At 47.8% G+C, this 17397-nt stretch overlaps 1 protein-coding gene across 3 annotated transcripts in view; it reads right to left on the bottom strand.

Moving 5' to 3' along the window:
• LOC144258252 (uncharacterized) overlaps positions 1–17397 on the bottom strand; it is a 38796-nt gene that overhangs the window by 5506 nt on the left and 15893 nt on the right. For 2 of the 3 annotated variants that reach the window (XM_077806677.1, XM_077806676.1), the window contains exons 4-5: positions 6011–6127; positions 3793–5649 (exon numbers count right to left, since the gene is read on the bottom strand). In XM_077806677.1, coding sequence (XP_077662803.1) covers positions 3793–5649; positions 6011–6127 — 1974 coding nt within the window. Of the gene's footprint in view, positions 1–1644; positions 5650–6010; positions 6128–17397 lie in introns of those variants that run through there. The other variant, XM_077806675.1, reaches the window with a different exon arrangement.

Raw genomic sequence — 17397 nt, forward strand, 5'->3', positions numbered from 1 at the left:
CAGTGCGTGCCAGTCATGGCCCCTTTCTCTCATGCATTGTGAAATCTGTCCATAGGTATCATAAGTCCTGCGGCTGGAGCACAGCTGGAACTGGATAGCCTCTTCTCCCCAAATGCTGATGAAGTGCAGCAGCTTGGCATTGCTCCAAGCCGGGGATCGCCTGGTGCATGGAGCAGGCATGGTCACCTGGAAAGATGCACTGAGACCACTACATGCACCACCGAGCAAACAGGGAAGGGACTTTTAAAATTCCCAAGGAATTTAAGAGGTTGTGTTCACAGTTGATCACCAGAGGGCAGTGTAGTAGAGTTCAAACCGATGACTGGAGAGGTGAGAACAGGGATCGTGGGACGTATCGAAGGACGTCCAATCGCAGGCCAATCGCAGCACTGCAATCGACCAAGGTGTCTACATTGGCAGCACGGCACTGTAGCCGCGGTGCAGAAAGTTGTACGTCTCTTGTCGGGATGGGTTTTTTCTTACAGAGCTGCAACTGCAGAGTTTCTGCAGATGAAGTGGCTTGGCCGTGTGTACACCTTTGAAGTTATGGGAAGAAAGCTGCTTTACCATGCAGAAATTTGCCAGGGTAGACAAGGCCATAGACGGCTTAATAAGAATGCAAGATTGGTCATACTGGGTCAGACCAATGGTCCATCTAGCCCAGTGTGCTACCTGAGAGTGACCAGTGCCAGATGTGTCAGAGGGAATAAACAGAACAGGCTTGTTAATCTGCAAGTGAGAGTCTTTTACCCTTATTTTTAACTTCATTGTTGGTCAGTTCCTACTGATGCTATCTTACCACCCCTCCCCTGAGGTTACTGGGCAAATCAGGTGTGAACCACTCCTTTGATACAGACGTGTCCCAATCCAGCTGAATTGAGGCAGACTTTGGGCCAATGCCAGTTTGGAAAAGGCCTGCTTCACGCAGAAGGTTTCTCAAAGTATCTGTTGCTGTGAACCGCATGTAGTGTGGATGTGTAAACCCCAAAGATAGCAAACATAAAAGAAACACAAGGCCAGTTCTGAGGAGGTTTCCAGGGCCAGGTCTGAGGGTTAAACAGCTGTGCTCAAAAAGGAAAAGAAACCTCAGCACCTACAAAAATAACTCATTGCAAAAACAAAACAAAATTAAATTGAAAAACCAACCCAAACAAAAAAACAACAACCCAGAAAAGCTCCCATCACACATCCATCACCATTGTAGATTTTGACATCTCCTGCCTAATGTGACATCTTTACTTTGCAAACAAGAGATCTGCGGAACTCTGTGGCTGTTACCTTCTAACTGGGTAAAAGGTTACACATCTTCTCTCAAGTAATTTTCCTCTTATGGGAAGATTTATTTTAAAATTTATCAAAATAAATTCCATTTTAAGTAGCAATAATTATAGTCTATACTGGGTCTCTATTCTCATACATGCTATTTGTATCATATATTCCCCCACTCTAATTCCTTTGGAGTGAGGTTGTAATTTCAGGATTAGCCACTATTTCCATATAGTAGGAGGGGGAAGGGAGAGAACTAGAAGAAAACCTGAATTATATTGTAACACTGAAAGTTATCACATAATCAGCTTCTTACGTTACACTAATTAACTTCATGTTTAAATTTCATTGTCACTGGTAACAATTTATTCAAAGATTACAAACTATAAACCTATAGGGCAGTTTTCTCTTAATTCCCATTTCCACCCAGTGAGCTTTGTGTGAAGTCACATTCTACAATAACCTAGGACGCCTTCCACTTCTGTGAGTTCATTTCTCCCTGGGTCTTCTCCCAGTAGTGAGGGTGGAAGGGGGTCTCACACTACGTGGGAAGGCTGCATCATGAGAAAAAACCACCTGTGCTACATTTTCACACTTTCTAATCTTTCAGAGTAGGACGACGTGGAGAAATAATATAAATGCATAAGAATAACAAAACTAAGAGACCAAACCACAGACTCTGGACTCAGCACTCATGTATCCTGCAGTCTGAACTTGAAATCTGATACATTCTCTCATTAGCTACCATCATTTCCCCAGCATGGAACCACTTCTTGTCTAACAGTGCAGCCAGTTTGGGATCCATAGGCATGGGATGGCTCTGAAGGAATCAGCTGTTTCTCTCTGTGCTTCATGAAACTTTGGATCCAAATGGTAAAAGACAGTTCCCAATGTAATCATGGCATCCTTTAGGAGTGTGATCAATGCCACTTAACTAGGGAGCAGCATTCTAAAAATAGTTTACCTGGGCCACAGGTCACCATAGCTTCCATCTCTGGGGTGAAAATCAACCACTCGTACCTGCAATTTCTGCCTGAGTTCTTGTCAAATCTTTGACCTTACTTGGAGTAATTTTACACTTCTCTGGCGTAGAATTCTTCACCAACCACACAACATATCAATAGCGATAGTGAAGTAAAGCTCCCCCAAATATGCCCTTTTATTTCTTTAATCTGGTGGCACAGATTTAAATTAGCGACTAAATTCAGGTGCAGCTTAGAATCCCTGTAAGACACCAAATGTCAGGTAGCTATTAAAAATAGGTATCTTTCTGCAGCTATATCACATTCATCATGGATTTCATTTCCTGCACATTTGCAGCATCTCCCAGGGGTGAGCTGAACAGAAAGGTCACTTCCATTTTTCCTATCCCTACCTAGATAGGGATTGCATTTCCCAAATAATAGGCAACATGCACATGATTCGGAAGGAGATACCTTCAAGAGCAATCTGCTGCAGGGCCTGGGCCACAACTGCTTTGGGATGCAAATGCATTTTTTGGTATTTGCATTTAAGGTATTTTGCTTAGTTACAGGTCATTTACTAGGGAATACTCTTCCCAGCCCTTTAGAAATAAAATTAACCTAAGCAAATGAACAACAGGGGGATTGGGATGGAGATGGGGAATAAGGGAATCCCTCTGATTTACCCTATCTTCTTCTGTTGTTACAAAGGGTGAAATAATATTTTTTTTGTTACAGTTCAATATATTTAAAGTGAGGAAAATGGTAGTAAAAATATCTGCTCTCCAGCACAACCTGCAGCAACAACAGAGCAACTGGGAATGCAACAATTTGTTCCCAAATGGGGAACTTGATGACTAACAATTGCTTTGAAATGGGGGAACGGTATAACCGTGATGCTCAGGGTTTGTTTAGACTAGGAAAAGTGATGGAGTTAAGGTCAGGTCACGGGGAAAGCTAATGCCAACCACTGCACCTCGGCTGCATCTGCACAACAACTGTAATTGTCTTTTTACACCAAGATCACTAATGTGAGCAACCAACATCACGTACAGTCCTAGTGGATGTAAGGCACAGGTAGTTTTTGCCTCATTGTAGCTTGTTGGGAATCAAACCTCTCTCTCTCCCACCTGGAGCTGATGAACATTCCTGGCTAGAGGGACACACTCTCCTATAACTCAAAAGGAAAGGAGTAGATAGAAAAGATCACAGGACTGACGTCAAAGAAGGATGAGCTGCAAAAGGCAGGAGCAGGCAACTCATCTAGGGGAGCTGAGAGACCATGGTGAAAATGGTGCAAAGATCACTATGTGGGAACTAGCAAATATGATTTAAAAAAAAACAAACACACACACCTTTGGCCAGCCCTAGTCAAGGCATTTATTACAGTTCTCTCTCATGTGAGTTTTCTGATGTCTAATAAGGCTTGAGCTATGATTGAAGCTTTTCCCACACTCAGAACATGTGTAGGGACTCTGTCCTGTGTGGATTTGCTGATGTGAGATGAGGGTTGAACTATCAATGAACCGTTTCCCACACTCAGAGCATCCATAAGGTTTCTCACCTGTGTGGATTCTCCTATGTGTGATGAGGTGTGAGCTCTGATTGAAGCTTTTGCCACACTCAGAACATGTGTAGGGCGTCTCTCCTGTGTGGATTCGCTGATGTGTGATAAGGTTTGAGTTCCGATTGAAGCTTTTCCCACACTCAGAGCACGTGTAGGGTGTCTCTCCGGTGTGGATTCTCTGATGTGAGATGAGGGTTGAACTATCAATGAACCGTTTCCCACACTCAGAGCATCCATAAGGTCTCTCACCTGTGTGGATTCTCTGATGCGCGATAAGGTTTGAGCTACAACGGAAGCTTTTCCCACACTCAGAGCATTTGTAGGACTTCTCTCCTGTGTGGATTCGCTGATGTGAGATGAGGGCTGAAATATCGCTGAAGCGTTTCTCACACTCAGAGCATCCATAAGGTTTCTCACCTGTGTGGATTCTTCTATGTGTAATAAGGTGAGAGCTCTGATTGAAGCTTTTCCCACATTCAGAACACGTGTAGGGCATCTCTCCCGTGTGGATTCTCTGATGTGTGGTAAGGTTTGAGTTCCGATTGAAGCTTTTCCCACACTCAGAGCAGGTGTAGGGCGTCTCTCCTGTGTGGATTCGCTGATGTGTGATAAGGTTTGAGCTCTGATTGAAGCTTTTCCCACACTCGGCGCATGTGTAGGGCATCTCTCCTGTGTGGATTCGCTGATGTGAGATGAGGGTTGAACTATCAGTGAACCGTTTCCCACACTCAGAGCATCCATAAGGTTTCTCACCTGTGTGGATTCTCCTATGCGTGATGAGGTGTGAGCGCTGATTGAAGCTTCTCCCACATTCAGAACACGTGTAGGGCGTCTCTCCCGTGTGGATTCTCTGATGAGTGATAAGGTTTGAGTTCCGATTGAAGCTTCTCCCACACTCAAAGCACGTGTAGGGCGTCTCTCCTGTGTGGATTCTCTGATGTGTGATAAGGTGTGAGTTCTGACTGAAGCTTTTCCCACACTCAGAGCACGTGTAGGGCGTCTCTCCGGTGTGGATTCGCTGATGTGAGATGAGGGTTGAACTATCAATGAACCGTTTCCCACACTCAGAGCATCCATAAGGTCGCTCACCTGTGTGGATTCTCTGATGTACGATAAGGTGTGAGCGCTGATTGAAGCTTTTGCCACACTCACCACATGTGTAGGGCATCTCTCTTGTGTGGATTCGCTGATGTGTGATCAGGTTTGAGCTCTGAATGAAGCTTTTCCCACACTCAGAGCACGTGTAGGGCGTCTCTCCGGTGTGGATTCGCTGATGTGAGATGAGGGTTGAAGTATCAATGAACCGTTTCCCACACTCAGAGCATCCATAAGGTCGCTCACCTGTGTGGATTCTCTGATGTGTGGTAAGGTTTGAGCTCTGATTGAAGCTTCTCCCACATTCAGCGCATGTGTAGGGCGTCTCTCCCGTGTGGATTCTACGATGTATGATAAGGTGGGAGCTCCGACTGAAGCCTTTCCCACACTCAGAGCACGTGTAGCATCTCTCTCCAGTGTGGATTCTCTGATGTCTGATCAGGGCAGAGCTCACATTGAAGCTTTCCCCACACTCATGGCACGTGTAGCGTGTCTCTTCCAAGTTGATTGTTTCACATGTAATAGGGTCTGAGTGGCTCCTCAAGTTTTCCTCTGGCCTCTGCTGAGTCTCACACGATTTTGCTTCTTCTGGGAGTGCAGAACTCCCAGAAACATTCCCTTTGGAGCTTCCTGATAACGTCCCATGTGGTTCTACTTGCTCAGCATCTTCCTGTTGGTGTTTCTCCTCTTCATTCTCGCTCACCTTCCCATTACCTGATGGGAGACAGAGAGAATCCATGCATAGGTCACTCCCTGCACCTGAGAGAAAGGAAATATCAGAGAGGAATAGAAAAAGGGGTGAACAAACCAAAATATGTGCGGGAGAGATCAACCCTATCATGAGCTGATTTTCCCCAAGCCCTTTCCGAGAGGAGAGAGAAAGGGATCACTTTTGGTCTGCATCTCACCAGAACACTCTGGGGAAAGAGAGACTGGGGAGGGACCTGCTGCCAGTTCTCAGTCAGAATAGGTGGGAACAAATGAGTGACATCTGCCATAATGATTCCACATCTGCAGGGAACAGTGCTGAACTTGGAGAGCTCATAAGGTCTTTGTAGGGCAGCCCAAATGTTTTCTGTATTCATGGACAATTTTTGCATTGGTTTAACCAATTCCTCACCTGTGCAGGGAGTTCTCGGGAGCACTTTTTTCTCAGAGCCCTGGAGATCTGGGACCCACGGCTCTTCCCCTCGTTCCAGCTGTGAGATCACATCAGGTTTGCAAATCGGAAACCCTGCTAAAGAAAAAGAAAACAATGGAGGTCAGTGGAATTTGTGGGATACTTGTCACAAGGAATATTCCATGGTTTTAAGCCCAGCTCATTTTTAAGCAGTAACATCCCAAGGCCAGCTTCCTTGGCTCAAAGTAGCAGGATAGTTATTATTATAATATTCATTACCTTAGTGCCCAAGGACCAACTAACAGTGGATCCCCATTGTACTAGGCAAATTACAAACAGAATAGTAGATAGCCCACGCCCTGAAGTATTTACAATCTAAATGGACAAAACAGACATAGAATGGGCGAAGGGGCAGAACCCAGTGTTAGAACATAGATATTCAGGCCTGCCTGTAAAGCCTATACTTTAAGAACTTAGGGGTAGTTTTATCACTTAGCTAGTTAAAGGGGTATAAAAACAAAGAAGGAAAATCACAGGGTATGTCTACACCATGAAAATAGGTCAATATTATAGAAGTAGATTTTTAGAAATCTATTTTATACAGTCGATTGCGTACGTCCACACTAAGTGCATTAAGTCAGCAAAGTGCGTCCCCACTACCGTGGCTAGCATCAACTTACAGAGCGGTGCACTGTGGGTAGCTATCCCACAGTTCCTGCAGTCTCCGCTGCCCATTGGAATTCTGGGTTAAGCTCCCAATGCCTGATAGGGCAAAAACATTGTAGCGGGTGGTTTTGGGTACATGTCATCAGTCACCCCTCCCTCTGTGAAAGCAATGGCAGACAATTGTTTCACACCTTTTTTCCGTGCAGATGCCACACCACGGCAAGCATGTAGCCCGCTCAGCTCAGCTCACCGACACTGCTGCTGTTGTGTCCTGGGTGCTGCTGGCAGCAGACGGTGCAGTAGTATGGCTAACCGTCATCATACACCGCTTCCGCTGCAACTCTGCACTGCTCCTATTGTCTCAATAGCGAATTTCTCCATGTTGTCTGTCATGGGATCCTAGGTACGCGTGTTCTTCCTTGGGAAATGTGCACGTTGCTAACCGTCGTCCTCCACCACTTCCACTGCAACTTGGCTCTCCTGAATCCACCTAGCAGGTCCACTTGTCGTTCTCTATAAATATCTATTCTCGTGGCATACGTAGTCAGCCACCGCTTCCGCTGCAACTCTGCTCTCCTGCAGACGCCATACCATGGAAAGCATGGAGCCCGCTGAGATCACCGCACCAGTTATGAGCATTGTAAACACCTCACGCATTAGCCTGCAGTAGGTGCAGAACTAGAACCTGCAAAAGCAGGCGAGAAGACGGCAGTGCGGTGACGAGAGTGATGAGGACATGGACACAGACTTCTCTCAAAGCAAGGGCACCGGCAATTTGGACATCCTGGTGGCAATGGGGCAGGCTCATGGAATTGAACGCTGATCTGGGCCCAAGAAACAAGCACAGACTGCTGGGACCGCATAGTGTTGCAAGTCTGGGATGATTCCCAGTGGCTGCAAAACATTCACATGCGTAAGGGCACTTTCATGGAACTTTGTGATTTGCTGTCCCCTGCCCTGAAGCGCAAGAATACCAAGATGAGAGCAGCCCTCACAGTTCACAACTGAGTGGCAATAGCCCTGTGGAAGCTTGCAGTGCCCGACAGCTACCGGTCAGTCGGGAATCAATTTGGAGTGGGCAAATTTACTGTGGGGGCTGCTGTGATCCAAGTAGCCAACTCAATCACTGAGCTGCTGCTATCAAGGATAGTGACTCTGGGAAATGTGCAGGTCATAGTGGATGGCTTTGCTGCAATGAGATACCCTAACTGTGGTGGAGCGATAAACAGAACACATATTTCTATCTTGGGATCGAACCACCTTGGCAGCCAGTACATAAACTGCATGGGGTACTTTTCAATGGTTCTGCAAGCACTGGTGGATCACAAGGGACAATTCACCAATGTCAGCATGGGATGGCCGGGAAAGGTACAGGAAGCTGGCATCTTCAGGAACGCTGGTCTGCTTGAACAGCTGCAAGAAGGGACTTACTTCCCAGACCAGAAAATAACTGTTGGGGATGTTATCCTTGGGGATCCAGGCTACCCCTTAACGCCATGGCTCATGAAGCCATACACAGGCACCCTGGACAGTAATAAGGAGCTGTTCAACTATAGGCTGAGCAAGTGCAGAATGGTGGTAGGATGTGCCTTTGGACGTTTAAAAGCGCGCTGGCGAAGTTTATGGATTCGGTTAGACCACAGCAAAAACAATATTCCCATTGTTATTGCTGCTTGCTGTGTGCTCCACAGTATCTGTGAGAGTAAGGGGGAGACGTTTATGGCGGGGTGGGAGGTTGAGGCAAATCGCTTGGTCGCTGATTATGCACAGACAGACAGCAGGGCGCGCTATGTATCAGAGAAGCTTTGAAAACCAGTTTCATAACTGGCCAGGCTACAGTGTGACACTTCTGTTTTTTTCTCCTTGATGAAAACCCGCCCCCTTGGTTCACTCTACTTCCCTGTAAGCCAACCACCCTCCCACATTTGATCGCCGCTTGCAGAGGCAATAAAGTCATTGTTGTTTCAAAATCATGCATTCTTCATTAATTCATCAAACAAATAGGGGGATAACTGCCAAGGTAGCCTGGGAGGGGTGTGGGAGGAGAGAAGCACTGGGTGAGGTGGTGGATGAGGGGAGGAGAGAAGGACAAGGCCACACTGCACTTCAAAACTTATTGAATGCCAGCCTTCTGTTGCTTGGGCAATCCTCTGGGGTGGAGTGGTTGGGTGCCCAGAGGTCCCCCACCCCCCGCGTTCTTGGGCATGTGGCTGAGGAGGCTATGGAACTTGGGGAGGAGGGTGGATGGTTACACAGGGGCTGCAGGAGTGGTCTGTGCTCCTGCTGCTTCCTGCAACTCCACCAGATGCTGGAGCATATCAGTTTGATCCCCCGGTAGCCTCAACATTGCATCCCATCCCCTCTCATCTCACTCCCACCCCCTCTCATCTCGCTCGTCCCTCCTATCCTCGTGTTCATTTTCTGCTTTCCTGGACTCTGACATTGTTTGCCTCCACACATTCTGCTGAGCTCTTTCAGTGTGGGAGGACTGCATGAGCTCAGAGAACATTTCATCGCGAGTGCATTTTTTTTGCCTTCTTATCTGCGTTAGCCTCTGGGATGGAGATGACAGGGGGACCTTTGAAACATTTGCAACTGTGCGAGGAAAAAAAGGAGAGTAGTATTTAAAAAGACACATTTTAGAGAATAATGGGTAGACTCTTTCATAGTGAACCAAGCTGTTAATATGACATAGCACATGTGTTTTCGGTACAAGGTCGCATTTTGCCTCCGGTTTAGTGTGAGAGATCACACACGCAGGGCTGAGGAACAGAATTTGGCTTGCAGACAGCCATGGAAAGCCACAGTCTTTTGGTTTCTTCAACCTTGATAACACGTCGGAATGGTTTTAAACGGCAGCACCCTCCTTTTCCATTCCAAGCACCCATTGAGTTGGCCATTTAAAAGGAAGGGCTGCTTTTTTCAGGTTAAAAGGAAGGGCTGCTTTTTGTTGAGTTAAGGTGTAGCACAAACCCATCTAACCCCACCCAATTCTCTGGGATGATCAATTCTCTGGGATGATCAATTCACCCTTCCCCCACCACATGACTAGTATCAGGGAAGATCCCTGCCAGCCAAACACGAACAGCTCACAGTGAACGATCCCCTCCCCCCCCACACCGAGTGGGTAACAGCAGGGATGATTTCTTTTCAGCCACAGGCAAACAGCCCAGCAGGAACAGCCACCTCTGAACATGCCCTCAATAAAATTCCCCTATTTCAACAGGGTGACCATGAATGATATCACTCTCCTGAGGATAACACAGAGAGATAAAGAACGGATGTTGCTTGAAAGCCAGCAAACACCAGGACCATATGCTGCCATGCTTTCTTACACAATGATTCCAGACTATGTGCTACTGGCCTGGCATGGTAAAGTGTCCTTCCATGGAGGACGGAATAAGGCTGCGCTCCCCAGAAACCTTTTGCAAAGGCTTTGGGAGTACCTCCAGGACAGCTTCATGGAGATGTCCCTGGAGGATTTCCGCTCCATCCCCAGACATGTTAACAGACTTTTCCAGTAGCTATACTGGCTGCGAATGCATGTCAAGTCTTCAGGGTGAATTAATCATTAAACACACTTACCTTTAAACAATGTATTATATTTACAAAGGTACACTCACCAGGCTTCCTGGACCAGGAGCTGGGTTTGGAGGGTATTGGCTCCAGGGTGATAAACAGTTCCTGGCTGTCAGGGAGAACGGTTTCTCCTCTTGCCTGCTGTGCGCTATCCTCCTCCTTCTCATCTTCCTTGTCCCCAAAATCCTCATCCCTGTTGCATGACACTCACCCCTTCCAGGTGTCCACGGACAGGGGTGGGGTAGTGGTAGGGGCCCTCCCTAGAATTGCATGCAGCCCATCATAGAAGTGGCATGTCTAGGGCTCTGACCAGGAGCGGCCGTTTGAATCTTTGGTTTATTGGTAGGCCTGCCTGAGCTCCTTAATTTTCACATGGCACTGTTGCGGGTCCCTGTTGTAGCCTCTGTCCATCATGCCCTTGGAGATTTTTGCAAATATTTTGGCATTTCATCTTTTGGAAAGGAGTTCTGATAACACGGATTCATCTCCCCATACAGCGATCAGATCCAGTACCTCCTGTTCGGTCCATTCTGGAGCTCTTTTGTGATTCTGGGACTGCATGGTCACCTGTGCTGATGAGCTCACCATGCTAGCCAAACAGGAAATGGAATTCAAAAGTTCCCGGGGCTTTTCCTTTGTACCTGGCTAGTGCATCTCAGTTGAAAGTGCTGTCCAGAGTGGTCACAATGGAGCACTCTGGTATAGCTCCCGGAGGCCAATACTGTCGAATTGCATCCACACTACCCCAAATTTGACCCGGCGATGTTGATTTCAGCACTAATCCCCTTGTCAGGGTGGACTACAGAAATTGATTTTAAGAGCCCTTTAAGTCAACAAAAATGGCTTTGTCATGTGGATGGGTGCAGGGTTAAATCAAGCTAACGCTGCTAAATTCAACCTAAACTCATAGTGTAGATCAGGGCACAGTCTGCCTGTGTATGAGCCTTCTCTCACTGAGACAGTCCGAGGCCTTGTTCTTAGGCTAAGGCTTTTGTCTAAACAGCAGGGGCAGCCATAAGCTGGGAAGCGACCGGTCACATCCTCACATCCCAAACCAGTCACATTGAAATAAGGTGGTATTGGGCTGTTAGGAAGACGAGCCTGTCCAGATAGTGCCCATCACCACCAGATAAAGAAACAGATCTGAAGATGGTTAAAGAAAACTTAGTTTGACAGCATTGTCTGGCAAGAAATCACTTATCAATGGTTCTGGTTGTGAAACCTTCATTTCTTTATGGCCCCCACTTTTCTGTTGTTAATCTGTCTGGTTCTCTAATTGTTTCTCTCTGCTGTATAATTAATTTTGTTAGGTGTAAGTTAATTAGGGTAGTGGGATATAATTGGTTGGAGAATTATGTTACAGTATGTTAGGATTGCTTAGTTAAATTTCAGTAAAATGATTGGTTATGGTATAGCTGAGAATAATACTATATAAACTGGGGTCAAACAGGAGGGGGAAGGGAAATTGGAATCATGTTTGTAAGGGAGGGAACAGGAACAGGGAACAGACACAGGCAAGGCTCTGCGGCATCAGAGTTTGGAAGGGGGACACAGGGTAAATGGCTCTGTGGTGTCAGAGCTGGGAAGGGAACACTGGGGAACAGACTCTATCGCATTGTCTGCACTTCGGACGTCTGGTCTTTTGTGCTTGCTGTCTGCATGACAAGAACCAGGGAAATTAAAGCCTTTAAGGAAGGTTTTAATACACTTTGGAACTGATCAGGGATTCCCATGACGACTGATGAGGGGGTGATTGTCAATAGGCATTTAGATCCTTTTCTTGTTTTATATCTTTTCCCCATAAGGCACACTGGCACACTGTCATGGATCCATAGGATCTGTGCAATGCCCTGGCTTTTAAACAGTCCTTGGGCGGTGCCCCTTGGGGTCCCACTCTTCCACAAGGATGGGCCATGGAGCTTCAACACCGGAGACTGAGCCTCTGGCTTCAACACTCCTATTCCAACCTGTGAGCTCTGCCCAGCAGGTCCAGCTGAATGACACTCCTCTTCAGAGACTGTTCCTCAGTCAATGCACAGAGCAAGTTTTTCCTGTGACACTGGGCAGACTTTTAAAACACAGCAGGGTTTATTAGTCAAGTTAAACACAGCATTGGAAAGTCCTTAGATTAGGACAGAGAAGCAAAGACGACAACACAGTCCAGGGGTCTCAAATACATGGCCCATGGGCTGCATGCGGCCCGCAGGGTTATTTTCTGCGGCCTGCCAGCTCCTCGTGGCTCCCCCCACCCACCCCCCCAGCATTTACATAGAGTGGCTTCGGCCTGGTACGCACCTGGGGCAGGGAAGGCTGCCTCCCTGCCCTGTCCCCACACTGCTCCAGGAAGCGACCAGGATGTGAGGGAGGGAGGGCACAGGGGTCTGTGTGTTGCCCTGGCTGCCCCTCCAGGTACCTCCCCTGAAGCTCCCATTGGCCGTGGTTCCCCGTTCCCAGCAGGAAAGGGGTTGGAATGGGGGCAGGGAAGGGGTGGGAAGAGGCAGGGCAGGGGCGGGGCCAGACCTCACAGAAGGGGTGGAGTGGGGCAGGCCCGGGGCAGCGGGGGTGTTCAGTGGTGCAGCCCTTAGGCCAATGTACTAGTCCTCATGTGGCCCTCGTGGTCATTTGAGTTTGAGACCCCTGATATAGTCCATACTGGCCAATGCCCTTAAGCCATGCTGCTGTAGAAAACAGTTTGTTTTCCTTTCACTGTGCTGTCCATTTGTCTTTGCTCCAGTAGAGCTCCCTGCGTAAGCAAGCCCAGTTCTTCCTACTCCCAAAAACATAACAAGTCCAGGTATGCTTCACTCAGCCAAGCTGAGATCCTCCCATGGACAGGTGACAATTATTCCCTTGTCTCTGACGGGTATTCCACTGATCTAGGTTGGCCCAAGCCAGTCCTGAATGACCCATTCAGATCACCCCATGAAAGCTACATGACAAAACACCTCATCTCTCCTGCTCTTTCTAATCATAGCAATACCAATCACAGAGGGAAACTGAGGTACGTATTACCATCATAGAAGTATCACCAAAATTCCCACCTCTATCTCTCACACACACTGCTCGCAACCCTTGGAGAGAAAGCAAAGCACAGGACCAGGAGGTTAGTCCAGTGAACACAGTGGATGATGAGCTGCAATCCTTAAACCCTGGTCAAAACGGAGACACATGTGGGTCCCGACCCATAGAGAGGGGCAGGGTAGAGGCCTGATACCCGAGAGGGCATTGCTTGAGCAGACCATGGAGGCAGGTCAAAGGCTTAGCTACCCCGGAACTGTGACATCGCAAAAGCACATTTTGGGGAATGAGGAAATCTACTGACTCAGGTGTAATGGGAGGGAGAATTAAACTCCCCCAGTGTGTGGAGAAGGCTGGGGAATGAAACACTAAAATTCAGGAGCAACAGCCTCTAATTCTTCCAGAAAAGGAGAATGTAAGAAACAAGAAGTGGGCCACGGAACCTCAGGAGGGACAGGCTCAAAGATCCAAGGAGCCTGGAGGGAAGACAGTTTGTGGCTGCTGCAGATGGGGAGAAGGGGGGACAAGACTCTCATGCAGAGGCTGGGCAATCCGCTTGCACAGGTTCCTTGGCAGAGCTACTGTGCTCCCTGTCCCAGTAAGGCTAACATGTTCACTATGCCATGGGGGGTTGGGGGGGGGACCATTGTTGCACACAGGCAAACTGCATATGGGCCAGGGAGGAAGCCACATAGTAGTAGAAGACCCTGCCTTGCTTCCCAGGTCACCCTCAGCGACAAGATTTCTTCCAGGACAAACTCCTGTGAAAAATGTGGGGACAGCGTTCAGTATAGGGGCTCCCTGCAGCTGTTGCCTCTCCCCAAGGCACAGAAACCCAAAGGACAGTATGGCTGTGAAACAATCAGTCCCCCTTGCTCTGTGCTTACTCACCATTTTGGGGCTCCTGTGGATTACGTGCGCTAGCTTTGGGTGGGCAAATTCTGCTATTGTGTAGACTGTGTTTGTCTTTAAGTACGGGGGAATCATTGCTCTGTCTGGTGTGAACAATGCTGCCTCTGTTAAGTGTTGCATTTTTACTTTACAGACGCAACCTTGAGATCTCAGCCGTTCTTGTTACCACCGGCCAAAAGACTCCAAAGAATTAGGAAGCAGCCACATAGAAGCAAAGAGGACTTGCTGCATGAAGTAATGCAGCAGTCCCTTAATGAAAAGTGCAGGAGCCGGGGAAGAGGGAAAGGAGGGTCCACCAGCAAAATGCGGATCGCCGGCACCAAAGCACGGAGCGGCTGCTAAGCATTATGGAGCGTCAAGTGGACTCGATACAGGCGCTCATACCAATGTAGGCAGAGCACTTCCGCCCCCGCCCCCCTTGCAGCCCTTCTCCCAAAACGCTTTCCCTTGCGCCCCCATGTCACCTCCAACCCACTTTCCCCAACATGCAGGTTCTTATCACTACCCACTGCCTCCAACATCTGTAGCTTCACCACCCAGCCCTGCAAACTACGACCTTTACCCACTGCGCTCAACCCCCATCACCATGCATTTTACCATCCATTCATTGCACAGCACTCCAGACAGGAAGGCTGAGTATGATAACCGGACATATGCAAATCTGTGATTGAACCGTTCCCCAGCCCACCCACTTTCCCTTTCTGCTTCCCAAGCAGTTGTGTTTCTTTTCAATAATTGAATTTTCTTTTCAATAAATGGATTTTTTGGCTTTGAAAACATTCTTTATTATTGCGTTAAGTAGAAGATACCTTAGCCAGGAAAGCAACAGGCCCTGCAAGTCAGTGTAGCAAACAGACTCCTACTAACATTGGAACCACTGCACTTCACTCCTGTGCAGGGCACCAAACATTACTGGTGGCTTTCAACCTCAAATTGCTCCTTAATCCTTGCAGCCCCGTGCTAGGTCCCTCCAATAGCCCTGCTCTCTGGCTGTTCAAATTCAGCCTCCAGGTCTTGAACCTCCAAGGTCCATGCCTGGGTGAATCTTTCACCCTTCCTCTCACAAATGTTATGGAGGGTAGAAAACATGGATATAACCATGGGGATGTTGTCATCAGCCAGTTCCAGCTTCCCATACAGACAGCACCAGCAGCCCTTTAAACGGCCAAAAGCACACTCCACAGTCATTCTGTACCGACTCAGGCTGTTGCTGAACCACTCCTTGATGCTGTCAAGGCTCCCTGTGCAGGGTTTCATAAGCCACAGCATTAAAAGGTAAGCAGGGTCTCCAAGGATCACAATGGGCATTTCGACTTCCCCTACAATGATCTTTTGGTCTGGGAAGAAAGTCCTTGCTTGCAGCTTCCTGAACAGGCCTGTATTCCAAAAGATGGGTGTGTCATGCACCTTTCCAGACCAGCCTGAGTTAATGTCAATGAAACGCCCAATGTGATCCACAAGTGCCTGGAGAACCACAGAGAAATACCCCTTCCGATTAACATACTTGGAGGCTAGGTGGGCTGGTACCAAAATTGGAATATGCGTCCCATCTATCGCCCCTCCATAGTTAGGGAAACCCATTTGTGCAAAGCCATCCACAATGTCATGCACATTACCCAGAGTCACGATTCTTCTGAGCAGGATGGGATTAATGGCCCTGCAAACTTGCATTAACAGGATTCCAACGGTCGACTTTCCCACTCCAATCTGGTTCGCGACCGATAGGTAGCTGTCTGGAGTTACCAGCTTCCAGACTGCAATAGCCACCCACTTCTCCACTGTCAGGGCAGCTCTCAATTTCGTGTTCTTGTGCCGCAGGGTGGGGGCAAGTTCAGCACACCGTCCCAGGAAAGTGGCTTTTCTCATCCAAAAGTTCTGCAGCAACTGCTCGTCATCCCAGACTTGCATGACGACGTGATCCCACTACTTAGTGCTTGTTTCCCGATCCCAAAAGTGGAGTTCCATGGTGGTGAGCATGTCCGTGAATGCCACAAAGAATCTTGTGTCATATGCATTATGCGAGTCGACATCATCGTCGGACTCCTCACTACCAGTTTGTAGCTTAAGGAGTAACTCGACTGCCGTTCGTAACGTGCTGGCGAGACCCATCAGCATATTCCGAATACCGAAAAGGGAAGACAGACCATGCAGTAGAAAAAAAACATTGACAGATGGCGCCAAATGTGGACAGAAGCACAGGGATTGCTGGGATGCAAAGCGATGCATTGTATGGCTTTGGGCCAGGACCTAGAATGCTGCACCCCCCTCTGCCCCGCTTCCCACAAGCAACAGCGCCAGAATGGGAAAAGGTGCTCTGTGGGATAGTTGCCCATAATGCACCGCTCCCAATGCTGCTGCAAGTGCTGGAAATGTGGCCACACCAGTGCGCTTGTAGCTGACAGTGTGAACACACTGCTGCGCTTTCTCTACTGCACTCTCTGAGGGCTGGTTTAACTCTCAGTGCTCTACATCTGCAAGTGTAGCCATGCCCTGTGTATCATGTCTTGTGGGCAATTTTATACTCGCTAGAGGTAAAATGTCATTATCAGCTTGGAACATGCATGGAGGGGCAAGGAGGTGAACATAAATAAATGGGTTATTAAGCTTGCTCCAGTTAAGGGCTGTCAGGGTTCCTTCCCCACTCGGAAGTCTAGGGTAGAGATGCGGGAACCCGCATGAAAGACCCCCTAAGCTTATTCTTACCAGTTTAGGTTAAAAACTTCCCCAAGGTACAAACTTTGCCTTGTCCTTGAACAGTATGCTGCCACCACCAAGCGTTTTAAACAAAGAACAGGGAAAGAGCCTACTTGGAGACGTCTTCCCCCAAAATATCCCCCCAAGCCCTACACACCCCCTTTCCTGGGGAGCCTTGAGAATAATATCTTAACCAATTGGTTACAAAATCATCAAAGACCCAAACCCCCGGATCTTGGGGCAATGGAAAAATCAGTCAGGTTCTTAAAAGAGAGATTTTATTAAAAAAAAGAGAGGTAAAAATCACCTCTGTAAAATCAGGATGGAAAATACTTTACTGGGTATTCAGATTCAAAACACAGAGGATCCCCCTCTGGGCAAAACCTTAAAGTTATAGAAAACAGGAATAAACCTCCCTCTTAACACAGGGAAAATTCACTTAAAACAAAAGATAAACAAATCCGCCTTGCCTGGCTTACCTATACTGGTTGCAATATTGGAGACTTGGATTAGGGTGG

Source organism: Eretmochelys imbricata, chromosome 28 (assembly GCF_965152235.1).
Source record: "Eretmochelys imbricata isolate rEreImb1 chromosome 28, rEreImb1.hap1, whole genome shotgun sequence".
Lineage (NCBI taxonomy): Eukaryota > Metazoa > Chordata > Testudines > Cheloniidae > Eretmochelys > Eretmochelys imbricata.